General features: G+C 48.3%; 1 protein-coding gene across 13 annotated transcripts in view; it reads right to left on the minus strand.

Annotated features, from left to right (window-relative positions):
• Positions 1-25,938, minus strand: part of NRAP (nebulin related anchoring protein) — a 71,926-nt gene that overhangs the window by 19,421 nt on the left and 26,567 nt on the right. For 12 of the 13 annotated variants that reach the window (XM_066240333.1, XM_066240328.1, XM_066240327.1 and 9 more), the window contains 17 exons: positions 24,391-24,489; positions 22,604-22,708; positions 21,367-21,474; positions 21,005-21,106; positions 19,089-19,286; positions 18,418-18,522; positions 15,555-15,653; positions 14,294-14,398; positions 13,047-13,154; positions 11,009-11,320; positions 9,749-9,853; positions 6,860-6,958; positions 5,130-5,234; positions 4,307-4,414; positions 3,673-3,786; positions 1,771-1,968; positions 319-423 (listed from right to left, as the gene is read on the minus strand). In XM_066240333.1, the coding sequence (XP_066096430.1) occupies positions 319-423; positions 1,771-1,968; positions 3,673-3,786; positions 4,307-4,414; positions 5,130-5,234; positions 6,860-6,958; positions 9,749-9,853; positions 11,009-11,320; positions 13,047-13,154; positions 14,294-14,398; positions 15,555-15,653; positions 18,418-18,522; positions 19,089-19,286; positions 21,005-21,106; positions 21,367-21,474; positions 22,604-22,708; positions 24,391-24,489 (2,175 nt within the window). The remainder of the gene's footprint in view (positions 1-318; positions 424-1,770; positions 1,969-3,672; positions 3,787-4,306; positions 4,415-5,129; positions 5,235-6,859; positions 6,959-9,748; positions 9,854-11,008; positions 11,321-13,046; positions 13,155-14,293; positions 14,399-15,554; positions 15,654-18,417; positions 18,523-19,088; positions 19,287-21,004; positions 21,107-21,366; positions 21,475-22,603; positions 22,709-24,390; positions 24,490-25,938) is intronic. The other variant, XM_066240331.1, reaches the window with a different exon arrangement.

Consider the following 25,938-nt stretch of genomic DNA (forward strand, 5'->3'; position numbering starts at 1 on the left):
TGGCTTGAGTTTCAGCCTTCGTCTGTTGGTCTCCAAAGCCTACCCTCTTTACAGTGAACCACAGGGCCAGTCTCCAAAAGGACACAAGGGAAGTACATCTTATGAGTCAGTGAATATTTATACATATGTTAATAGAGGAAGTGGTGATATCTACAAAGCTGTCTTAGGTGGCATTCGGTCTGAATGGAGAATCCAGTGAGGAGAGAGACCAGGGTTAATAGTGTAACGTGTAGCTCACTTTCACAGTGAAAACACAGTTGTGCAGCCACCTCTGCTGCAGAAACACACGGGACACCCGACCCCTCTGGTCCCGGGTACCTCACTGATGAGTTCCGACGCTCTTTTTCTCCCTTCAATCTCCAGCGTGCCTGGGATGACACAGGCAACGCCTCGCATGAAGTTCAGGTCCGACCGGTACGCATTCTGCAAGGAACACCACGAGGAATCAGAAAAGCCAAACTCGCAGAACGAGGACGCCAAGGGACGCCAGAGGAGCCACGCGGGTCAGCGTCGCGAGCAGGCGAGGCCAGGCCGATCCGTCCGGACGTCTTGGACTCGGCGAACGGGCTTGGTGAATGCTCATTCGGGAAACAGAAGTGCTCGGTCAGTAGGAAATTCTGCTGTCACGTGTTTCCAGCTGCGAGAGGGACACCAGGCGGACTTTTATTTGAATGTGGGCTATCAAAACAACGAACGCCGGAGCGGATTGCGTTTAGAAGGTCCATTGTCTCAGGGCAAACATGAAACCGGCCTTCTAAGGCAAAACTCAGCGCAGAGGATGGCCCTAGTGAATTGCGGGCAAAGAAAGAGGGGACCAGTGAATCCAGGGCATTCTGGCAAAAGCCTGTCTGAGTCTGCACGGGTGGGGGCGTGAGTGGGGACCCGGGTGATGTGGGCTGTCCCCAAGTTCACTCCCCTTCCGCCACCTGGGCGCACTGCCTTCACTTCCCTCCCTCTAAGAGAGATGGGGCAAGCGAGCACTGTGCTCAGATGATGAAGGGCCCCCGAGCGGAGCCTGGCAGCCCGCCCCCAGCTGCTCTCAGGTTCCTGATCCTCTGTGTCACTCAGTAAACGCTGCACACGGGCACAAGATCGGAGCAGACGCCACATAGCCAAACCCGAGTGCCGCTGGCCTCGCAGACACTGCCACGCCAGGAAGGAGGGAGGGGTGGCGCCCCTTTCCTTTTCTGACGCAGGGCCGTCACCCGCAAATCTCATAGCACGAAAACCTTGCAAGCGAGCGTGTCAGGTGAGTGCCCAACAGGCTGCTGCTGCCTGTTGGGATGGGGCCTCCAGTATCTCTTTGGGATTGAGGACATCCTCAATGGCCCCGACCCTCCTGGGCTTGCCAGCTTCTAAAAACAGAGACGTAAACTTGGACTGCACCCCCAGAATCAGTACCCCCTTCTCACGTCCAGTGGTGTGATCCTGGGCAAGCTTTTTAACCTCTTTGAGCCTCACCATCATTTCTCTATACAACGAGGACAAGGATTATTGGTAGAGGGTAACATTGAAGTTTCAATGAGGTAACGTGTGAAATTCCAATGCTTAGAATTCGGCAGAAATTCCTCAGTAAGTGGTTGCTGGTATTAGACCTGTGCAGTTGAGCTTATGAAAAGGTAGCGGTGCTGTTTCAAAAGATTCCTCTAATCTGGAGTCATTCCCCCCCACACACACACACACACACTGAGCCAACAGGAGCTAGTGGTCACTGCCTCGTGATGGAACTGGACAAGAAAGGGCCCTGAGAGACAGGCTGGGTCTCCTTACCTCGCTCTGCAACTTGTGAGCTTTCTTGGCACAGCGGAGCCTCAGGTCTTCGGCCAAGGAGGTGTACTGGGGGAGTGGGTGTCTGTAGTCCTGGTCGCTGGCCAGGCTCTGAGCCTTCTTGGCATGTACCAGGGTTACCATGTCCAACGGCAGATGGAACTGCGCCTTTGAGTGTTCAAAGCCTTTCTTGTAATTCACCTAGAGGGACAAACAGATCAACAGTGGCTATTTCAAAGTCACTATTCGCCTCAGGAGCATCAGAGACAGCCATTGCCATGCCACTGTCTCAGGTAAGCTTGGGGACATTCTTGGCAGGGCCAGGGTTCCCTTCTTTGGGGACTGGCTTAATAAGCAGGACTCGTCTCTGGGTCCTAATGCTCACCACCCCCCAGCTCCTGGGGGTCACTCATTTGGGGGACACAGATGCATGGTTCCCCTGGTTGGGGAAGATACAGAAGTTGAAGGGACAAGAGAAAATGTCAATGTTTTTCTTGTTCAAGACTGGCTCTACCCTTTTCCCAGAGGCAAGAGGTCTGCATGCATAACCTGAGCCTTCCTACCATGGTTTCTTCCCTTCACCTTCTCAAGTTCACGTTCTGGACACCAGGGAGTTTCCTCTCAAACTAGTTTATGAAGAGCTTCTTCAAAACATCATGTGCCCTTCTAGGAAACCTGGGAGCCAGGCGCAGTGGGTAGATGCTTGGAGAGCCAGTTCTGACCAGCGGGTTATTCCCTAAAGCCCAACATCATCCCGAGGCCGAAAGGGAGGGGCTCGTCTGCAGACCTCAAGCTCCACCAGGGTCCTAGGAGGAGCTAGCTGCGGGTCTGAGCAGCTCACTCCAGGCTTCTTGGGAGTCAGACACATAATCGCCACCTCTTCCTCTTCCATCCTTCCTGTGGACTTCCCGAAGCCCCAGCCACTTCTGCCCAACTCCCCAGTCCCACCTCCACTACTCTTCCCCTCACCCCTACCCTAGAGCCAAGGGCAGTTCATGTCCAACCCCACTCTCTTAGGTCATCACCCCAGGACAGAAAGGGGAAAACCACGTTAGTAATGAGGGCACTGAGGCAGAGAACATGTGAAGTTGTGGAAAGAGCGTGAGATGTGGAGCTAACTTCCTGTCCTGGCTCCACCCCTTTCTAGCTGATCTTAGGCAAAGGGCTGAGCCACTCAGAGTCCACATCTCTAGTCAGGATGAATAAATAGATGACGTTCCTAGAGAAACTGCCTGATGGTTCGACAAGACATCACATGTACAAATGTTTGGTCCTATGTAACCTGTTTTCACATATTAGATTTCACTGCTGCCATTAGCCAATTCACATACACATGTGCAAGGGGACACACGCACACGTCAGCGCCCAGAGGGTTGAAATCAAGAGTTACAATCTGAGATGCCTCCAGGAGCCAGACAGGTAGCAAAAGCGAGTGAAGGAGGAAGTGGGGGAGGAGGGGCCGCATAACTAGGAGGTACAGGCCCCTTCCAAGTGGAGCTCTCCGTAATCAATGTCAACTGTCACTTTGAGGACTCCAGGTCCAGCTTCTGGCCAGAAGCCTAAAACTACTTTTATGTAAAATGTCCTGTTTTTAAAGGCTTGCGATTAATGCACTCTGTAGACCAAACAGAACCCTCTGCAGTCCAGATCCAGACTCCAGGCCCCTTTTAGTCGCCAATGGTCAAAATCATAGACTGCCCAGCCTGGAAGAGAATACGGGGTCAGCTAGCCCAAACCTCTCACTCGGCGGAGGAAGAAGCTGAGACCCAGAGGGGTCAACGGATCTGACGGTGCCACAGAGGCAGTTAGGGAAGAGCCGGGACCCTCAACCACAGGCGACATGAGTGGGCTGTGTGCATGGGGGGGGGAGGCGGGGGTGGCTCCGTTACGTTTTCTCCCACTTACTTCACTCTGCAGAGAGCTGGCATGCACTGAATGCGCGAGGCTGATGTCATCTTCCAAGCTCCGGGAGCCGAGCATCTGTCCTTTCATTTTCTCAAATGCCTCTTTGTATTTGTACTAAAGGGAAAGAGAACAGGAGAGAGTAACAGCTCAGGGACAAGGGACACGAAATGGAAGAGGTGGGTATTGGGCGAAAATGTTTTGTTCTTCTGACAGTAACTGGGGGAGTTAAAAGAACCGCGTGGGAGTCGTCAGAAGGCCTCTTCTTTCATATGCAAGACTCCCAATGACTAAAGGGCTGGGATATGAAATGGCAGGACGAACTAGTGCTTGGGCGGCCTGTGCTGGAAGAAGGTGGGTGCATTGTTAGCCGTCTCTTCACGTGGACTCGCTGTAGGGAAACGCATGGCGGAGGGTGCATTTCATCTGCACAGGGTCCTGGCTCTGCCCCGGCAAGGCATTTTTTTGTTGGAAGGGATGCTCTTTCTCACTGGTCGCTATCTGATTGCCCTAACACAATAGATTGGGAAAGGAGGGGATATTATCCACAGGTAAAAGAAGTCAGGGGTTAGGGGCAGAAGCCATAGAAAATTGGTGAGTATGAAACATTGTCACGGTAACGGAGACGGATGCTCACGTCGCTGATGATTTCGCCAGATGCCTTCGCTGTCTGGAATGGGATGGCATCCAACCTCAGTTTATACCCCCCATCTCGAAGTTTGCTCCAGGATTCCTTATACCGTGTCTGTCAGGAAGATGTGCATGCGTCAAGACCGTCGTGTGACCTGGTGGTTTCCCAAACTCCCATTGCCAAAATGGGAATCTGGTTTGTTGTGGGGTTTTCTCCCAGTTGGGAGTCGGAGATAATTGGGGCTTAGAAAAATCACCAAAGAGCTGGGTCCTGTCTCCTGTCTACCCTTGGAGGGGAGAGACATGGGTGGGGGGTTAAAAAGCAAGAGCTTTGGAGTCAGGCAGCCCCAGACTTCTCTCAGCAGCAGGCTGATTGAAAGGAGGCATGAGGCTATATGAGCATGGCTTTTTATATAAGATAAAGAGAACTCAGCTGCCTCTATCAAAGACCAGGATGGGGTGGGGGGCTAACGGAGGCTACGGAGGGTGAGGCCCCCACGTCTCTCCTTGCACAGCCACTGGACATAGCACCACTATTCTCATGCCCACATACCAGCCCCACAGTACAAATGCCCTTTGCACTGGGGCATTTTTCCTCGTCTCCTCCTTGTAAGTGACCTTGACTCTTCTGCAAGACCAGCTACATCGTTGGCAGGGCCCAATGCAAAGAAAAATGCAGGGCCCCCTAGTTCAAAAACGTCACACACTTCAAGATACTGACTGCAGAGCATCAGACCAAGCGGGGCCCTTCTGAGCCCAGTACGCTGTGCGCCCACGCAGGGCCCCCTGAGGTCCCGCAATGAAAACCCATGTCCCCACACGGGCCTCACCTCGCTGATGTTCATGGCGTTCAGCTTGGCCAGCAGGACTTCGGGGAGGTCGGCTGTCTGCGTGTAATGATGCTTCATGTTTTCTCCTTGCTCCTTGTATAACCTCTGTGAACGGAGAGAGGTTTTGCATTAGACTCAGCAGCCTTTCCCCCACGCAACCATCAGCCAAGTTAAAACTTCAAGAGACAGGGGGCTGCAGCTGCCACCGCCCCAAGGAAACAGGCTCACGGGCGCCCTGCCTCCATCAAGATTTCACAAGCTAGCGCAGTGACATGCATTTCATTCTCTCCCAAGGTCTACATCCTCGCTCAGAACATGACGGGCTGAAGCTTTTCTCCTGGGTTAACGCACCGCTTTTCGCATGCCGCTGAGATGGACGTCAAATGAGAAATGAGGAATAGTTAACACCAGTAATTTTGTTATTAACTCTAAGCTAGGAAAGGGCATCAAAATTCAGGAGGCCTGAGAGACGACAGCTCGTCCACAGGTGAGGTTTTTTCCCCTGGACTTCCTTCAGTCCTCACCCTCTCTGCTATCTCAAGGATTCTTGGGCCAATAATCACTGTCTCCTGTGTGGGTCTGGGGCACTATTCACCCAGAAGTCTGATCTGGGCATGTGATATTCTAGTAGTGAGCAGGGATACATGCAGTTGGCATCAGCCATCAGAGAAAGTTGCTAAACTGGGCTTTTTTTCCATCCCAAATCTTATTAGAATGTGTCCAAGTTTCTATGTATCACAGCAGTGCCCCCTAGAGTCGGCTCAAGGTAAGGAAGAAGTAGGCATTGTTTTCCTTCATACAAAAGTTCTTGTTTCTCAAAATTCAGTTTGATCCTGGTGGGCTGATTATCAAGGTCGGATAAATTCCTAAACCCATTAGTTTCTAAATCATCTGAGAATATATTTGGACAGGCGCTCAGGGCATTCAGAATGCCTGGCGAATAAGGCATTACCAGTATAATTTGCTAAATCGGGAAACAAAGGAGAGAATCTGGAAAGCCCCTCCCTCCAAGGTTTGTCTATTTTCCTCGTGGCAAAGTGAGTGGTGTAAAGATATTTAAGAGGCATGTCTGCCTTGCACAGAGATCCAGGGGCCTCTCTGAGAAGAATCAGCCGAACAGGGCTGATTCATGTCCTAAAGTATCTTTTTATAGGACATCATCATTCAAATTAGTCTCCAATAAACCCCATGCTGAGAGGATGAAAGGCCAGATCTTGATTCACATTAAATTGAGAATATAGAAAATGGCTTGAAAGTTTGTCCAATATACATGCATCAGACCCAAATCATGTTCAAAGTCTGCGAAATTCCAAGAGGAATTCCTGCCCTTGGGTCCCACGGAGCCCTGAGCATGGCTTCGGTGTCCCCATGACCGAGAATTGCACCCAAAAGTTCCAGTTCCGAAAACAATGCTTTAGAAACAAAGGGAGCTGGGGGGTGGGGGGGGAGAAGGCCTCACCACAGACAGACCTTCAACACATGCAAATAGGAAAAGAATTAGAGCGTGGGGCAGTGGGGTGGCAGAGCCTCAGTTGGCATCCTAAGAGCAGGAACACCCCATCTGCATCCTAATGAGGAAGCACCCCGCTAAGGTGAGCTTCAGCAAAGGACAAGAAGCGCCTTCATCCTTAGAACAACAGAAGGAGCAAGCAAGAACCCCTCGGCTTCAATCGCAATGTTGAAAGAAGCGCCTACTCTTAGAGTCATAATGTATATACATTATCGCTTACATCCACGGCTTGGGTATAACTAATTCTGGCCTGGACCATCTCCGGAGTGTCTTTAATACTGGTAAACTTCAAAGCATCTGGATGCTGACGGTACTTCTTCTGTTGAGCAGAAAAAGATCAAAGCTGTGAATTTTGTGCCGCGCTTTCATGCCATTTGAAAGAGAAAAAAAATCATAGGTTGCTCGAGATTAGAGTGAATTTGTGAACATAATTATTATTCGGCTCCCTCCATCTTTCTTCTCCTTGGTGACTTCAGGTTAATATTTGTTTCCATTTAAGAATAACCTCGTGTCAATTAACATTAAAGTATTTCTACCTGGTGCAAAGAAAACATCTCAAAATTAGGTGATGCCGGTAAAATACTGTGGGATACACACTTAGGAAAGGATTTTTTTTTATATAGGCTTCAAATACTGTCTTGCAGTTGTTTATATATGTATCTTAGTTTGGGTCTCCCAAGCAAAAAAGAACATTCAGAGTTACATTTATCAACTGAAGCTTTCTATTTTCTCCCCACCAAAGGAGTAGGCGGAGATGATCACAGTCAAAATGCTTACATTTAACAGTGAGTGATTGTATACTAGCTAATCGCTTTTGAACCCGGTTCAGTTAACATATGCAGTAATTCTTTAAAATGTTGCAGTAACATGAAAAAAGAATGATATTATTGAAAGGAATCATCATCGTATAGTTTGAAAGACACCGAAACAATTTTAAAAATTATTAAAAATTCAAATGCCGGTAAAGACCTACAAACCCAATTTTGATTCTAAAAGTCACACTTAAGTGAATTCCTATTTGTTTTTCAATCAAAGACCATTTCCAGGAGACTGGAACGGTTATCACCTTCATGGAATTATGAAGTGTATCTTTTCTTAAACCAAACAATTATTTTATTAAACATTTCTTCACTCATCGAATTGGGTTTTTGTAGACCGGGTTGTCTTATGAAGACACGGCTCAGTATCCACCACTGTTTTTATAAATAAAGGTTTATTGGAACACAGCTATGCCCATTCATTTACATACTGTCTATGGCTGCTTTTATGCTACAATGACAAAATGGAGTCATTGTGACAGAAACTGATAATGTGGCCCATAAAATCAAAATATTTACTATCTAGCCCTTGGCAAAAATGGTTTGCTAACTGCTGCTTTAAATCATGGGCATGTGTGCCTTTTGTGGCTCTTTCGATTGAGTCTCACATTCCGTCTGGAAATTAAGAGGTCAACCCAACACGATGTGACATAGGAGGCATGCCAGACTAAAATGAGATGGTTGGGAGAAGTTGCTAAAGCATGTCTTGACTTATGGAAGTTTGAGGCTTTGAGGGAAGCACGGAAAGTAAGCGAATCTGTTGAGTAAGTTTGCAAAAATGAGGTGGAAAATTAAGACCACTGTGGGATAAATAGTTCCAGAAAGGTCCCTTGACTGCCAGACCTAGGTGCATGAAAGCATCATCTTGAAGTGTAAATGATGTGTACAAGGAAAGGTCTTTATTCTTTGTGTCTTCTTATGAGCGGGCCCCCTAATTGAGAGTTCAGGACCATGAATTCTCAAACCTACCAGTTTGTTCCTGGAAGTTTCACACATGCCTACTCTTAGGATGGCCTTTTCTTAATTAGACTGAACTACCTAGAGCGGTGCAGTCTCCAGTGAGCTTCCAGGGTCTTCTGAGCCTCGAACATTGACTAACATTCTTAAAAATTAGGCTAATCAGACTGAGCTCACTTTTGAAATCAGCTCTGTGACATGTCAGATAACTAGAATGCTCTCCTATTGGAAAATATCAATGCTGGGTGGGTGTGTTTGAAAATCCTAACATATGTGTCTTTCTGTTTTAAGTATATATTCAGTCTCCTCCTAGGACCCAAACAGGGTCCTAGAAGTCTCACTGCCAAGGTGGAAGTCTTCTGGGGCTATGGCCATTATGGTCCCCACCCAGAAAAGTCCAGAAGGATCAGGCTACTCTGAAGGCAACTAAAAAAATGCTCTCTTGCTTTCTGAGCAAGTCCCTCTCCGACAGACACCAACAGGAGTGGATGTGGGTTGTCTGAGAGTGTGCAGCCTCTCTGTGCACGTGAGCCAAGGACAGCTGCCCGGTGTGTCTAGTCTCATGGATCTCCACCTTTCTCCAGTATCTGCAACTGTTTTTAGTTGCCAAAACTGTGCAGAGGGTGCTACTGGCATCTATCTAGTAGGTAGAGGCCAAAGATGCTGCCAAACATCCCACAAGGCCCAAGAAAGTCCCTGCAACAAAGATTATCAAAATGTCAATAGTGCAGAGATTGATTAACCCCTATCTGCTCAATGAGGCTGTCCTAAAATGTGAAGAAATGCCCCTTTTTACAAAGCCAGAATGCCTTAGGGTCCAGCCAGGGTGGCTACAAGTCGAGAGGAGTCAGTTTTAAATAGAAATAAGACCCTCACACACAACCAACAAGAGAGAACTATGCCACGGGTTTGACACAGGTGAATATTCAAACACTGTTTACCTTGGGGGGGGGGGGGGGACAAGGCGGAAATGAGCATGAAGTCACAAAGGGGCTTTCCGGGAGCAATCCTTGTGTCTTTTCATCATCTCTCCCGCGTTGCTTCATTAAAAAGGTAAGTTAGTGGGGAGCAATTGAGCTCCCGTTTGATTGTCATTATTATTCATAATGTCATTTGTCACCCACTTTGTTTTTGCCGGGGCTGTATGGGCCCCTACTGGTGCGTGTTTGGTATGTGGTCCCTCTCTAATTACCAGCCCTAGTCTGGCGTTTGAGGTCTTTCATGTAGCTTTGCCTTTTTCTTTGCCTTTTGAGTGGAAATTATTTTAATTTTAGACAGCCATGCCACACGCCTAATGCAGCCAGGCCCTGTTGCACTCTGTCAGGAAATCTCACCTCGCTAATGAGTTCTCCTGCCTTCTTCGCCTGCTCCACATTTAATGACCCGGTGGCGACCCAGCTCGTGCCTTTCATCCACTTCACATCTGCCCTGTATTGGTTCTGACAAAGGAGAAAGGAAAAAGCAAGAAAAAAAATAAAGCAGGCCATTGTTGGTGTGCCGACATTTAAAGGGCTATTAACAGCCCCCGATGTAGCCGTTGTGGCAGCTGAGTCAAACGAGATGCCACTTTTGTCTTATCCGGTTCTGCACAGTCACAGGTAAGGCTCCAAAAGGTAAATTAATTTCCCCTTTAATTGGAGCCGGCCTGCTGATGGCGACTTGAGGCCCCACCCAGCGCCACTGGGGGTGGAGAGGGAGGGGCCGGATCGACCTGGTCCCTCATTAGGGATTCCTGTCTACCTCGGAGAAAGGAGTGTCCTCATTGTCTGCTTTCCCTGTTTTCTTGTTTAAAATGACATGCAGGGGAGAAGAAAATGAGAATTCACAACAGAACCCAGGTGGGAAGCCATTGGAGGGAGTTTCACAAGACATCCAAGGCTTCCCACGTTGCCAATTCCTTCCTACGCATCTGCATCTCCCCTCCGTGCGGGGAAGGAGAGGGGGGATTTCTCACTGCTTTACTTGCCATTGAAGGAGTAGTTTCATGGAAAGCCATTACACAGATTCTTTTCTAAAACTAGCATCGCCCCTCTTTCTCTCTCTCTCTCCTGAAACAGCTCTACCTCTAAGGGTGTGTCTCCATGGCATCCAGTCCCCCGTGTGTAACCATCTGGCTACCGCTGACCTGCCTTTTCAGTTCACGTTCAGTGCAAGAGTCAACCAAAGATGAAAGAAAATGGAACCAGGCAGGAAACGTCAGGAAAAAGGGGGAAGGGTTGTTGACTAGCGAGCTGGTCATTCTAAAAGTGGGGACGACAAAAGTTGGACAGAGATGCTGTCCCCGGGGAAGCCACAGGTAAGAAAATCACAAATGCATGTCCCCCTGGCAATAAAAGGAAACAATGGAAAATGTATGTGGACCATAATTCCAAGAAGAATAAAAAAAGTCATTTTATAACTTTCTGTTTAGTCGTATGGAATTTATAGTGCACATAATTGGAATAAAGGTTAAACCACCAGGAAGCTAAAATGTTTCCACCTAGGGACCCAGAAATAGGTATCCCCGAAGTATAAACTACTGTCTTGATGGCTCGGAGAAACCCTTGCCTCAACCCTAGCTCCCACACAGACACACACACACGCGCGGAGCTTACATCACTCTGTAAACCATAAGCCTTCTTGGCCCACTCCACCTTCATGTCTGTGGGCAAAGCTGTAAAGTGATTTGACGCCGTCCTGTAGCCAATGTCTGTGGCCAAGTGCTGGGCCTTGCGGGCGTGCACAAGGTGGGCCATGTCCAGGGAGACGTGGCACTGGGATTTGGTGTCCTCGAACCCCTTTTTGTACTCCAGTTCACTCTGCAGCTTGGACATTTGCAGCGAGTGGCTCATTAGCGAGTCCCCCTGGGCATCCTTTGCCCCAATGAGCTTCCCTCTGGACCTTTCATAATCCTCCTTGTACTTCACCTGGGTGAGAGGGAAAGAGCAGGGGTAGACCAGAATATCCTAAAGCAGTGGTCCCCAACCTTTTTTGGGCCACGGACCAGTTTAATGTCAGAAAATATTTTCACGGACCGGCCTTTAGGGTGGGACGGATAAATGTATCACGTGACCGAAACAAGCGTCAAGAGTGAGTCTTAGACGGAAGTAACAGAGGGAATCTGGTCATTTTTAAAAAATAAAACATCATTCAGACTTAAATATAAATAAAACGGAAATAATGTAAGTTATTTATTTTTTTCTCTGCGGACCGGTACCAAATGGCCCACGAACCAGTAGTGGTCCACGGCCCGGGGGTTGGGGACCACTGTCCTAAAGGAACTGTGGTGTTTCCAACCAAAGGCATGAAAGTTAAAACAAAGCCAGACAACAGAATCCTAATAAAATTAGTGTCATAAAAAGTTTGCCTCCTTTGAACAACCTTTTATCAAACAGCAAAATTAAATATTACTGCTCGTTATTCCCTTTTCACCTCAGCTGCCAGGTAGCTCAGAGCCACAGAAGGCTCAGCTATTGAACAGTGTTCTTCCAATTTCCCAGTCAAATCCTATCTTTTGTCTGTTTAGATTGCCATCTCTCTTCCTGGATTTAGTCTTTAGGCGGCTTGTTGCTTCCCTAAAATCCACTTTAAAATCCTTCTTGGTGAGGCCCTGGCCGGTTGGCTCAATGGTAGAGCGTTGGCCTGGCGTACAGGAGTCCCAGGTTCGATTCCCGGCCAGGGCACACAGGAGAAGTGCCCATCTGCTTCTCCACCCCTCCCCCTCTCCTTCCTCTCTGTCTCTCTCTTTCCCTCCCGCAGCCAAGGCTCCATTGGAGCAAAGTTGGCCCAGGCGCTGAGGATGGCTTTATGGCCTCTGCCTCAGGCACTAGAATGGCTCTGGTTGCAACAGAGCAACGCCCCAGATGGGCAGAGCATTGCCCCCTGGTGGGCATGCTGGGTGGATCCCAGTCGGGCACATGCGGGAGTCTGTCTGACTGCCTCCCCGTTTCCAACTTCAGAAAAATACAAAAAAATTAAAAAATTTTTTTAAATAAAATAAAATCCTTCTTGGTGATAGCGAGAACATTATAAATACAAAGTAGCCATGACGTGAAAAAGACCCAGAGTATCCAAAATACAATTGCTATTTGAGAAGGGAGCTCGAGTTAAAAAAACAACTGGGACACATAAACATTAAGGAGTCTGGGAAGCCGAAGGGAGCACATTGATCCGGGGGGGGGGGGGGGGGGGGGGCGGGAGTACAAGGCCAAGAGGAACGAGGCTCAAAAGCAAGAACAAATATGGAAATGCTTTAAAAAATGAAACCGGATACTAGTGTGTGGCATGATTTTCAACACTGTCATAACTGTGGTCACCACTCCTGGGCTCTCCTGCCAGCAACAACAACAGTGTCGACATCTGCCACTGTTTACTGAGCCCTCATCCTGAGCCAGGTGCGGTATAAACCTGTGTCACTCAAAGCGCAGGCGGAGACCAGGGCTGGCTCGTAAAATGTCACCCACTGGTGAGATAAGGAGCTGGTATCGGAGTGCCAGTCAAATGCATCGCCAAGCCACCATTTAGTTCAGCTGATGTCTATGTATATATTTATGTATGCAAATACATATACAATATAAATATGTGATATATATATTACATAACATATACTATACATATACAGCGGAGTCATGTGCAAGTCAGAGGCTGACTCACCTCGCTGGCCAGGTCCCTCTTGGCTTTGGCTGCCAGGAAGGCCAAGGAGTCAAGACGCAGCTCAAACCCTTTCGCCTTCTGGTTTTCCCAGCTGCTCTTATACAGTGTCTAAGGGGATACAGGAGAGGAGAGATCATCCTCACGTGAAAGGGCTCCTCTAGACCCTGCAACTACCTCTCTAGGAGGCAAACCCTGATTATGTCTTTTCCAGCCAACTCCAGGACCTCAGAAACCCAGTGACCTGAGTACAACCAGCCCTTCTTGTCCCCTGCCTTAAAGCCTCTTCAATCAAAAGAAGCAGAAACTGAACTTCAGAAGATTTGGAAAATGCAAGGAGTCTTCCTGGGAGACTCCAAGCCATGCCGGAAGTGGAAGAACATGGCACTGCATGCAACATTTCCGAAATGTGTTCTCCGCTCTGTCCACCCCCACCCAGCCCAGCTGCATGGGCTGCACGGGCTGCACTTTCTCCTCTTCTCTTCCTGTCCCCCCACCCAGCCACAGCTTCCAGCCCTCCTGGGTCTTCTCCTTACTCCACCCATTTCCTGTCCTGCCTCCACCTCCGGAGTTCCAGTTCTTCCTTCCGGGAGGCTTCCCTGACTCTCTGTGTGTGAATCAATTTAGCCTCCACTGCTCCCTCTAATTCTTCCCTCTAACCATCAATCAGCTCAAACCCCCCAAAGACCTGGGAGCTGAGTGGAAGAGCGAGGGCCCCTCCTCGGAAGACAGAGATGGGAAAGTTTGGACTCTGCTTACTCTTGTGTCAAGGAATAAAGCCACCTGGTGCACAGCCCTCCGAGTGCTCTCTGTATATAAGCTCACTGAAGCCTCAGGGCAAAGCAGTGAGGAAGGGACTAGTATTACCCTCATTATACCAGCTGGACAATGGAGAGCAAAGAAGTTGCCCAAAGTCACACACCCAGTAAGTGGCAGAGCCAAGGATCAAACCCAGGTAGTTTGGAGCAAATATCTAAGCACTTACTCGCTTGCGACACTATTCTTATGCTGTTTCCACTCTGACCCGGGGATAACCACCGCCTCCCACCCCGTCACAGAGTCAGTCGCTCAAGCTCCCACCAGCTCACTCTTCCAAAAGGTTGTCCTCCCCATGAAACACTGGGCAGGAACAAGGTCTGCTAGATGAGCTGTTGACAACACGCAGATGTACGTAACCTGAGTCGCCACACCAACGTGGTTGGGTGGGTGGGCGGTCCAAGCGCTCACACAGGGAAGCCCCCAGGCCGTACCTCGCTAAGGTTGGCAGCATTGGCGCGGGCCTGGACGAAGAGAGGCTCGTCCTTGCTGATGCTGTACTGGTGGAGGGACTGCTCGTTCCCTGCCTTGTAGGCCACCTATTGGGAGAGAGGACCGGGTCAGGAGCAGGTGGCGGGCATATGGGTAGCAAGGCATCGCTCATGGGTGTCTATGTCCTGTTGGCTCTTCTGTGACTTGCCTGGGAAGCCCACTACAAAACCACCTGGACCAGACAGCGGCCGGCAGGATACAGGAAGTGAGGCTTCAGGCAGCAGAGACGGTGGGAGCAAGAGAAGCAGCAGTGAGGAGTGGAGAGGAGAATGTGGCCAGGGAACCAACACAAAACCCCCTCGGAGGTATTGGTTCTCACGCCTTTCCCTTGAGAAGACATTGACCTCCCCAAGCTAGTCTCACCTGCACAATCCACAGCCTCAAAAAATAAACCACCAGAGTGTTCAAATGAGCACAGACTCCCCAAACAGGAAAAACAATAAGCAAGCTCTGCCTCCCACAACCCCGTGATCAATCCTAATGCATTTATAGGTTCTGACACCTGGGAAGGGAGCAGTGACCAGAGCAACAACATGAGTGACACAAACACCTCCACGGGAAACTTCTCTCTCCTGCTCCTTCCAGTTCCCCTTTTCTCTCAGCCCCCAACTTGAGTTTCCAAACAGTGGCTTTCTGCTGGCTCATGTTGATCGCATCCTTTCCGGCAGGTGTATCCGGACCTTTCGGAAGGAAAGCTAGCAGGTCTCGACCAGGCTGTAGCAGCCATGGTGCCTGCTCCTTGCAGGTGCGCAGGAAGTGTTGAATACTGATATGTACATAACATGTGAAGTTCCATTGCTCGGCCCGCCACGTGTGAGCTCAAGTGGGCATCAAATGCACAGAACCCATGAGCCAATGTTGTCTCCTAAGACAATGCTCTGATTTTAAAATTGTAGAGTCTCGGATGAGAGAGAGAAAGAGAAAGAAAGAAGAGAGAAGGAACAAGGCAAAGCTGAAAGGAATAAAATTGGATGGCATCTATCCCCAGTGACCGGGGACGGGTGTGGTGGGTGAGGCCGAGGGGCCTGGTGTCCCATTCTCAGGAACAGCTGGGGAGCGTGCAGAGAGCCGGGCCGAGCTATTTACAGAGATGGGTCTTTGTTGGTTCCTGGGTCGTGCCTGGGCAGCACCTGCTGTTGTCCCCAGAGGTCCCCAGGCCCGTGACGCAGCAGCCTGGTAGAGAAAGGGCAGTCCGGGACTCACCCCGCTCTGCAGCTCCTGGCTCCTCTTGGCATGCTCTATCTGGGAGCTGTCGGCCACACTGGTGAACTTCAGCTCGTCCACCCTCTGCCTGTAGCTTTTCTGTCCGTGGAAAGAGAGCCCGTGGCATTAGGAGCAGGCTGTCCCACCACCACCCACACATGCACAGACACACATGCACACTTTCTGGGGCCCGCGCATTTCCTCGGAGGGACATCCCAGCTGGTCCTACAGCCTAAACAGAACCATGCAGGCCTGGGACTGCCTGCTTTTGTGAGACTGTTTTAGTTGCTGCTACTGAATGGGATTTGACTCCTTTCTCCTCAGTAAATCCTGTATTGTACCATGTGCCCTGAGATGTGTCCATTTTATAAATCTAGATCTGACCCGGGAGAGTGAGGGGGAGGGAACTTGGACTTCCCAATCAGGAAGACCGAAGAGGTCTAAATCTCGCCTCCACCACCTTCCAGCTTCAGGACCTTGAGCACATCACTGAGTCATCCGAGCCCCTCATGCTTTGACCGTACAGTGCAGAAACCAATAGAAGCTGCCTCACTCCGGGGAGGGGGGACAAGCAGAGGCTTCAATGCCATGCTTTCCACGAGTACAGTCCATGGGCACAGTGACTGCTCGTGACATCAGTCTCCACCGTTATTCGTGGTGCCATCAGGATCATGGAGGAAGCACCTGTCTAAGGAAGGGAGCACACCAGGAGCCGTGGACGGAAGACTGGCGGTCAGATGGATTCCCCCTGCTGCCCTGTTTCTTAGTGTTCCGGGTCACTGAGGTCTTGTCCTCACAGTGTCCCCATCTCACAGCCACAGTGTAACTGGCAAAGTTTCAAATGTGCCCATTCCACACAACGGGGATCTCTAGTCCTCCCTGGAGGTTAGTTCATTGGGCTTTCCTGCTGCCATTGCCAAAGTTGACATGGCTGCTGAGGATGGCTTGTTGGAGCAAAAGTTTCACATTGGGGGGGGGATCAGAGATGAGCAAAACCCCCAGTGCTGCCAGCAAGGGGGTTAGAGAGGCCAACTGAACCCCAAACAGGGGGTGGACTATTACAAACTCCAAATCTCCTCCCTTCAAAAAAATAAAATAAAATTCTAGAGCAAATATTCCCAAGACATATGCAGTTTCCTTTACAGCCGCAGTGTGTGAAATGGAAAACTCCTTCCCCACATAATTGAAGGAAGTTGCATTGTTCTTGCACGATTGGAAATTCCCACCGGTCCCAGACTCGGCGTTGATCAAAGTACGTACTGGGGAGCCAAGAATCCCCCATGTACAGGGTGCAGCGGGGACCTTAAAAAGCTGAAGGACACGGTATCTATGTGGCCCTCAAGGAGTTTAACAATGAGGAGGCACAGGAAGTGAGACCGAAACGGATATTGCTCAGGCCGAATTCACTCCTGCAGCTGCTGGGGCCCCTTACCGCACCCCCTGTCCCAGACAAGTGGGGCTTTCATTGCTCCTCTCCCTGTATTTGAGCCGGTCTCAAAGAAGCTAAGTAATAGGACCCCGAAAGGGTTATTCTCTTCTCTCTACCTTCCTTCCTTATACATTTCAGCCATAAATGTGCCGGTGTCAGAAAGAAGGAAGAGTACAAGAGGAAAATATTTATATTTATAAGAATGAATTACAAAATGTGCTTTGGGCGTGCAAGAGTGCTTAGTGGTCAAGAGCCGGGGCATTGGATCAAACACCTGATACCGATGCCAGCTCTACCGCTTCCTGGAAGTGTGACTGGGAGTCTCACTTTCCTCTTATATAGAATGGGATGTTAAGAGGGTAATAATAGTGTCCGTCACCTGAGGCTGTTGTGAGCAATGAATGAGCCATCCATATGTAACACACTCTAAGTGGTCACTAAATGAGAGCAATGTGTCCATAATCATCAGTCCACTATTGCAGTGGTCCCCAACCCCCGGGCCGCGGACTGGTACCGGTCCGTGGGCCATTGGGTACCGGTCCGCAGAGAAAGAATAAATAACTTACATTATTTCTGTTTTATTTATATTTAAGTCTGAACGATGTTTTATTTTTTTAAAATGACCAGATTCTCTGTTAGATCCATCTAAGACTCACTCTCGACGCTTGTCTCAGTCACGTGATTCATTTATCCGTCCTACCCTAAAGGCCGGTCCGTGAAAATATTATATTTTCTGACATTAAACCGGTCCGTGGCCCAAAAAGGTTGGGGACCACTGCACTATTGGTAGCTGCGACTCACTGTCATCATTACCATTCACAAGAGAGATGCTGGCTCAGCCTTCCTGGCCCCGACACAAGAATCCCCTCTGAGGACCCCAGACAGAGATCCTGCAATAGTCACATCTTCCCAGTGAGAGGCCTGTTAAAAGTCCTCCTCTGCCGGCTGCCAAGGCCGGCTTCACTCGGTGCGGAGAGAAGCGGGCTTGGGGCCGCAGGGGCTGTGGAGGGTAGCCTGTCCAGCCTTCTCATTTTTGTAAGGAAGAGGATGGGAAGGGTTGAATGACTCGCTCAAAGTCTGCAGTGAATGTAAGGCAAGGGCACACTGAGAGTGCTGGCCTCCAAATGTCATACTCTAATTCAGACGTCTCTCCTACACAACAAACACGCCCTTTCCTCGCGCTAACAGATGGTGCATTACAACCCTTCTGAACTGTTCTTTGGACGCATCTCTTATTTAAAGTGAATGGGGAGGCTTCTTACCCATACCTTCTCCAGGAAGGTCAGGGATATGGAAGGTTAGTTCAGGTGTGCTACAGGTGCAAAATGAAGAAGTACTGCTGTGAGTCACACCCCCAGATGACCCGGCGGGTTGCGGAGGGGCCCTCAGAGGCACAGACCACCACTACAAGCCAGAGGCTTCAGCTCAGCTTACCTCGCTGACCAGCTGTCCGGCCTTCTTGGCCTGTTCCAAATTGAGACTGCCCTCGGTCAGCCAGCCCACGCCCTTCATCCACGCCAGGTCGGCTTTGTACTGCAGCTGCAAGGGAAAAGCGGGCTCTCACAGATGCATGCATGCAGGCTGGGCAGAGTTGAGGGGAGAGGTTAGGAAAATCCTCGCTCCCGCATTTACCCTCCTAGAAGAACTGCTCCCAATGTGTTTGTAGTCAGGCAGAACCCTGCCTCAGTAGGGAAGCCACTGGGCCCACTTTGTAACCAGAAGAGAATTTTCCACCTTAGCACTGAAATGTCATAACCTAACCAAAGAGTCGGCTTCTCAGACTCTTTTTTTTTTTTTTTAATCCTCCAACCTGCTGCATTTCCAAGATTCACTTACCGTTTTCAACATTTGATTCCCCTTTGCTCATTCTGACTTTTACCCTGCACGAGCCCCAGTCCTCCCTCCGCTGGTCGCCACGGTCTCAGCTAAATCTACATCTCTACCTCCCCGTCCACCCTCCCCGAGCCGGGTACACCCCCAGCAGGTCTTCCCAGTCCTCTCCGCGATGGAACACACTCATCCACAGGCTCAGAATCCCCCTCAGAGTGTCACTGCGCCCCGCTGCAGGAGACGCACGGGAGCGCTGCACGTGGGGCAGGGTTCACCTCACTCTGGAGCCCGTAGGCTTTCTTGGCCCACTGAGTCTTCATGTCTTCGGGCAGAACGGTGTACTCATGCAACTTCCTCCTGTAGTCCAGGTCGCTGGCCAGAGCTTGGGCCTTCTTGGCGTGCCTGATGTTCACCATATCCATGGGCAGGTGAAAGTGGGTCTTACTCTCTTCAAAGCCTTTCTTGTATTCAACCTTGAATGGACCAACACAAGGCCCATTACTCGAAGCTTGTGATGGCAGGAGTGTTGTGAAAACACAAGAGAGAAGCCTACACTGTCAGGAGACACTGGCAGGCACCCTGGGCCATGGCACCCATCTGTCAGAAAGGTGGGACATGGTTTCTGGCTCTGTCGGGGAGCTGAGGTTCTATGCTACTACTTTGTCTCAGGAGAAACGCCTCCTTCCAATCCTAAATCGTTTTACCTGGCTACCCCGGGAGCAAACACTCTCTCCCTGGTTTCTGTACGAGCTTTAAAATGCAGAATAGCACAGCTTGGGCTCCAGCGCCAGAGTAACCTGAGTTCACACCTCATCTGCCCTCTGCCAGCTGGATGACCTCTGGAAAGTCACATCACCTCTCAAGGTACTCGCTTTCCTTAGGGGGACTATTGTGATATGGAAACAAAATAGTAGGTGACAGCTGCTTGGTACAGGGACTAGCATGTAGAAAATGACTGATCAATGATAGCAATGAGGATGGCAAGGACAGCTGTGGTAACGGTGATGTTGATAATGTGATGATAATGCTGGTGATGGGAATGATAGTGGTAGTGATGAATGGTGGTGATGGTGATGATGGTGTTGGTGATGATAATGACGGTCATGGTGGGGATGGTGTCATGGTGGAGAAAGGTAGTGTGCTATAGTAAAAAGATCATGGTGCCAGTAAGTAAGAGTTCGAGGGTCTATTCTCTACCTCTCCACAACGACCACTGACTACTGTGACCTCAGGTAAGATATTTTCTTTTGGGCCCTAGATTCTCCAACTGCAAATATGAAACAACAAATTATTCTTTATCTAAACCAAAGACAAATTATCAATGTCTCGATGCTTCATGACTATGCACTTCAAAGGGATTGTTGTACAGGCACATCCAAGATGGCAACTCAGATGCCAACCCTCTTCTTCTATTCAAGCCATGGATTCTTAATGACTCAGCAGGTAACTATATCTAACTGCACCCTCGGAGCAATATAAGCTGGCCTCACAGCTTGGAGCAGGCAGTTGTAAAGCAGAAACCAGATACTCATGTGTCCTTTTTAACTGCTCAGTAGTGGCAGAGAGGACCAGACTAGAAGCCATCTGTCCCTTTTAGCATAACTCACCAATCCTGCCCCCCAGAAAATTTTAGTAAGTGACATTTACCACAATTAATCTCTAGCCTTTGATTATAGTTGTTTACGGGGAGTGACATTTTGATTAGTTGGAGCCTGGATGCCCCAGCTGTTTGCTATTTTGAATATCATGTGTGGTTGTGACCACAGAGTTCACCTAGGACATCTCCACAATAACAGGTGCTGACTGTTTAACCCTCCCAGTAGAATTAAGCTCTGCTAGGAAGGAACCTATTATGTGGTGCTCATTCTTATAGCACCTGTGTGTCTCACACGGGATCCTGCCCATAGCAGTTGCTTGGTAAACACCTGTAGAACGAAGAAATGTGGCTGAACACCTTTGTACCTTCACCAGGGGGTGCTGCTCACCCTTATGGGACACACTACTCATCTATCTGAAAAGAAGAGTATAGTTTGGCAAAATAAAGAAATGGAACAACCTTCTCGTGCAAACCTGGAAAGAAATCATTGGTGAAAGTCAACAAAAACATAACAGTCTCCAGTGAAAGAGGCCCAGGAAAAAACTTGAAAGTAACAGAACTCTAAGAGAAGGGTGGGGGCAGCAAGGTATTTACCTCGCTGCTCATCTTGGCGACCTGCAGGGAGTGCAGAAGCCTGGAGTCCGCAGTCCCCATGACTTTGCCTTTGGTTTTTTCATATTCTTCTTTGTATTTAATCTTGAGAGAAAGAAGAAAGTCTACCGTGAGCAAGGGAGAAACTTGGCCGTCTCAGGGGTTCTGGTTTTAACAAGTGCAAGGGGAACCATTCTGCAAAAATACCTCCCAGCCTTTCGTACCCAGAAGATGAAAGGACTGTGATGTTTACAACGTTAACAGTCATTATTTTGTTTTTTGGGTGGTTTTTTTTTTTTCTGAAGGACCACGTACATTGCAGAACCAGTTCTCATGCATGTCTGAGTTAATGACAGAAAACCTACATTGCTAGCAAGCTCCCCAGAGGCTTTGGCGGCCAGCAGGGACATGGCGTCCAGCTTCATGTCAAATCCTTTCCCCTTGGACTTCTCCCAGGTTTCTTTGTACTTAATCTGACAACAAACAAAGACATGGGTGAGTGAAGAGTTGTTACCCATCTTCCTGTCAAAAGTTGAAGGAAAAAAAAATACAGCAAAATTGGTGTCATTTGTCTACAGACCAGAATCCTGGTGTTTTTATCAAAATGACCACAGCAATTATTAAGACAGCTAATTGATTCCTTAGCTGTTGAGCCATGCAAGGCACCGATGGTGGACAGGACGAAGAGGAAAGCCTACGTGTTCATCCTAGGTCTGTTGTCTCCCAGGATTGTGTGATCTTGGATGAATTATTTTATCTCCTTGTGCCTTAGTTTACAATTTGAAAAAACATATACATCCTATTATCTGTTTCAGGAGTGGTGTGAGAATACATTGGATGCACTCTCAAAACAGATCTTAAGCTGATAAAGTACAACATAGATATAAGGTTTTTGTTATTGGTTTTTTTTTTCATTCATAATGATATTACCATGGTAATAGCACATACTGTTTTTTAGCCCTTCCCTAACTCATCAATTCCAAGTCTTCACATTAGGCCTGTGAGGCTCAGAGACATGAAGACCTCACGTAGGGTCATGGGTTTGGTGGTGCCAGCATCTGACCAAGGCCTAGCTGACACCAAAGCCCATGCCATCCTGTTCCTACAATGAATACCTCCTGGGGGTTATGACAGCTGCATAACTCCATACATAAATTGTTTACCCAGTGCCAAACATAGAACAAGAATTCAACAAATACTGGTTCTTTTATTTCCCCTTCCTTTGCCCCAAAAAGCCCATCTAGAATGAGAAGCCTACTCAGACAAATATGGTGACTAACATCAATCTTAAAACCTAAATTTTTTCCACACAGCAAAGCTCTGGCTAGAACTCAGCAGGATGATAATGATGATGATGTGTGTGTTCATGCACATACTGTACACATGTGCATATAATGAGAAAGAAATTGTTATGATCAATTTATCCTCAGAACTCCCAAGTGCCACAAGACAGAAAAATTCAAAACAGTAACATGGTGCATGCGTGGAATGAAGTCCTCTCAGGAGCATTCCACGCATGCACCCCGCTCACTAAGACTGGCGTCATGGCGTCCAGCTCCGAGCCTAGCCTCCACCCCGCTCTCACCCATACTGCCTGCTTACCTCACTGCAGAGCTCGGCGTTAGACTTGGCCTTGACCAGCTGCGGCACATCCTGGGGCAATGTGTAATTCAACTTATTTTTCTCATAGTCAGCACGGTAATTCACCTATTGGATTTAAAATAAACCCACAGGTTTTTATATGGGCAGAAGATTTTTGAAGAGAACACACTCTCGCCCTGGCCGGATAGCTCTGTTGGTTAGAGCAATGGTCCCCAACCCCCGGGCCGCGGACCAGTACCGGTCTGTGGGCCATTTGGTACCAGTCCGCAGAGAAAGAATAAATAACTTACATTATTTCCGTTTTATTTATATTTAAGTCTGAATGGTGTTTTATTTTTTAAAAATGACCAGATTCCCTCTGTTACGTCCGTCTAAGACTCACTCTTGACACTTGTCTCGGTCACATGATACATTTATCTCTCCCACCCTAAAGGCCGGTCCGTGAAAATATTTTCTGACATTAAACTGGTCCGTGGCCCAAAAAAGGTTGGGGACAACTGGGTTAGAATACTGTACCAAAACACGAAGGTTATGGGTTCAATCCCCGGTCAGGGCACATACAGGAACAGATCAATGTTTCTGTCTCTCTTTCTCTTTCTAAAATCAAGAAATAAATTTTAAAAAAGAGAGAGAGAGAACACACTCTCTTTTTCACTTTCCCCTTGGACTCATAGCAGAGACAGTTTCTGGAAACAAATTTTTACAAGGAAGCCTACAATTTTATGAATGTTTTAAATGAACAGATTGCAGATGCCAAATACGAAGTAAAACAACTCAGAAGCCCTCAAAGGGACGAGTTTGCAGGACTTCTCTGTGGCCACCTCACCAGCTTTCCTTTGAAGCGCCTGAGGGACTGGAACTTAGTTTTTCATCTTGCTGCTGTGCTGAACATCTCGCTATGTCCATGGCGGATACTCAAAGAATAATTATTAAATGTCTGCCCACCTTGAAAAAAATTATCTTAAATCACAAAGAGCCAACCAGACACTATATGGTTCCTAGTAGAAGAAACAGCATCACCTGAGAAGCAGAATTGTCCAAGAATTAAACCTGAGCCTGATCAAGTCTACAGACCTGACAACTATTTTATAAGATGTTTGGAGGCCAGAGAAACACGTAATGTCCACACTGAGATGTACTCAGCAAACCTCGAATTCCAGGACATGTTGCAGGATAAACAATCCAGTTTCTTTGACAAACAACTTGTGAGAAAAGAAATTATTTTAAAAAGCCTTAAAGACAGATCAACCAATCACAAAGTGTAGACCTTACTTGGATTCTGATTCAAACTGTAAAAAAAGTATAACCTTATGAGACCACTGGAATGTTGAAGGTACATTGGTGATACTAGGAATCATTGTTCATTTTTGGCGTGATATATTAAAATTGTATAAATATGTTAAACTATTTTTTTTAATACTTTAGAGATTCATACTGAAACATTTGTAGATTAAGTTATATGATACCTGGGATGTTATTCAAAATAACATGGGAGGGGAAGGAAACGATTGGGCATGAATATAAAGCAGGATTGGCCATGAGGTGACAGTCAGTGAATGTGGGTGACGGGCACGTGAGGGTTCATTACACTATTCTTTTTACTTATGAATGTAATTGGAATTTTCCAGAATAAAACGTTTAAGTCAAGGGAAGGGGGAATCATTTCTTAGTTGTAATGAGACAGATGTCACTACGATGAAAGTCCAGTCCTTGGGGAGCCAGATATCCAGAGGCCCCAAAGCAATCACAAGTCACCTACATCCGGCTGAGCACGTAGGGTCACTTACATGACTCAGTTGCTGGGCGTTGATTTTGGCTTGAATAATCTGAGGGGTATTGGTCACAGAGCTGTACTTCAACTTGTCGATGCTTTGCCTGTAGTTGACCTGGGTCAAAAGAGTCACAGGAAGATGTCACTTGCACTTGTCCCTAAGATTTAGTTAGCCCCTTTCCCCCACCTAAGCCCAAGAGAGTCGTGATTCTCAAATTACTAGAAAAAGAACCCAAGATTCTAATTGGAGACTAACAGATATTCCCAGCCTACAGAGAGAAAAGCAGTACTTTGAAGAGTGAGTAACTTGAATAGGCAGTCATAAAAGAGGTCGACTAAATGGCCAGCAAATGTAGGAAGAAGTGCTCATCCCAATTAATAATCAGAGAAATGCATATTTTAGCCGCAATGAGACACCCATCCACATTTACCTCAAGAATGGAAATTGAGGCCCTGGCCGGTTGGCTCAGCGGTAGAGCATCGGCCTGGCGTGTGGGGGACCCGGGTTTGATTCCCGGCCAGGGCACATAGGAGAAGTGCCCATTTGCTTCTCCACCCCCCCCCCTCCTTCCTCTCTGTCTCTCTCTTCCCCTCCCGCAGCCGAGGCTCCATTGGAGCAAAGATGGCCCGGGCGCTGGGGATGGCTCCTTGGCCTCTGCCCCAGGCGCTGGAGTGGCTCTGGTCGCAGCAGAGCGACGCCCCGGAGGGGCAGAGCATTGCCCCCTGGTGGGCAGAGCATCGCCCCTGGTGGGCGTGCCGGGTGGATCCCAGTCTGGCGCATGCGGGAGTCTGTCTGACTGTCTCTCCCCATTTCCAGCTTCAAAAAAGAAAGAAAGAAAGAAAGAAAGAAAGAAAGAAAGAAAGAAAGAAAGAAAGAAAGAAAGGAAGAAAGAAAGGAAGAAAGAAAAGAATGGAAATTGAAATTAAGGACAATACCAAGTGTTGGCAAGGACGTAGAGCTGTGGGAACTCTCAGAGTGCTGTTGACACGCTCACTTTGGGAAACTGGTGTTTTTGCACATACACATACCCTAAGTCGTAGCCTATTCCTATTCCTCGGGGCATTTCTACTGAAAACACACACTCAGGGTCACTTTCTAATAATGCAAGCTGCAGAGCAATACACAGTGTGCTTCTTTATGACAATGAAATGACTCCCCACCCTGATTTAAACATTTTAATCTGAAAATTTTCAAAAGTGTTCCAATAGTATAATGAATCTCCATGGACCCATCACCCCCCTCATGGCCAGAATTGCTTCATGTATACGCCCATCCACTTCCTTCCCCTCCTGTGTTAGTGGGAGGCAATGAAGCCATGATGACAATGTGTGAGGATGTTCTGCACATGCCACCACACTGTCCACCCAGCCCCGGTCTGACCCTCACTCCCACCTTGCCAGAGTCTCCAAGAAAACTGCCCTCAGCTTGGCACTCTCATAAAAGATATGGGTTCAGAAGAGAAGGAGGGGGAATCCCCAGGGCAACCAGGCACATTGACTAGTGGGCTTCCCACTCCTTGAAGATAGGAGGGGCTGGTAAGTTTTCTCTTTTGAAAGTGCATCT

This window comes from Saccopteryx bilineata, chromosome 7 (assembly GCF_036850765.1).
Source record: "Saccopteryx bilineata isolate mSacBil1 chromosome 7, mSacBil1_pri_phased_curated, whole genome shotgun sequence".
In the NCBI taxonomy this organism is placed as follows: domain Eukaryota; kingdom Metazoa; phylum Chordata; class Mammalia; order Chiroptera; family Emballonuridae; genus Saccopteryx; species Saccopteryx bilineata.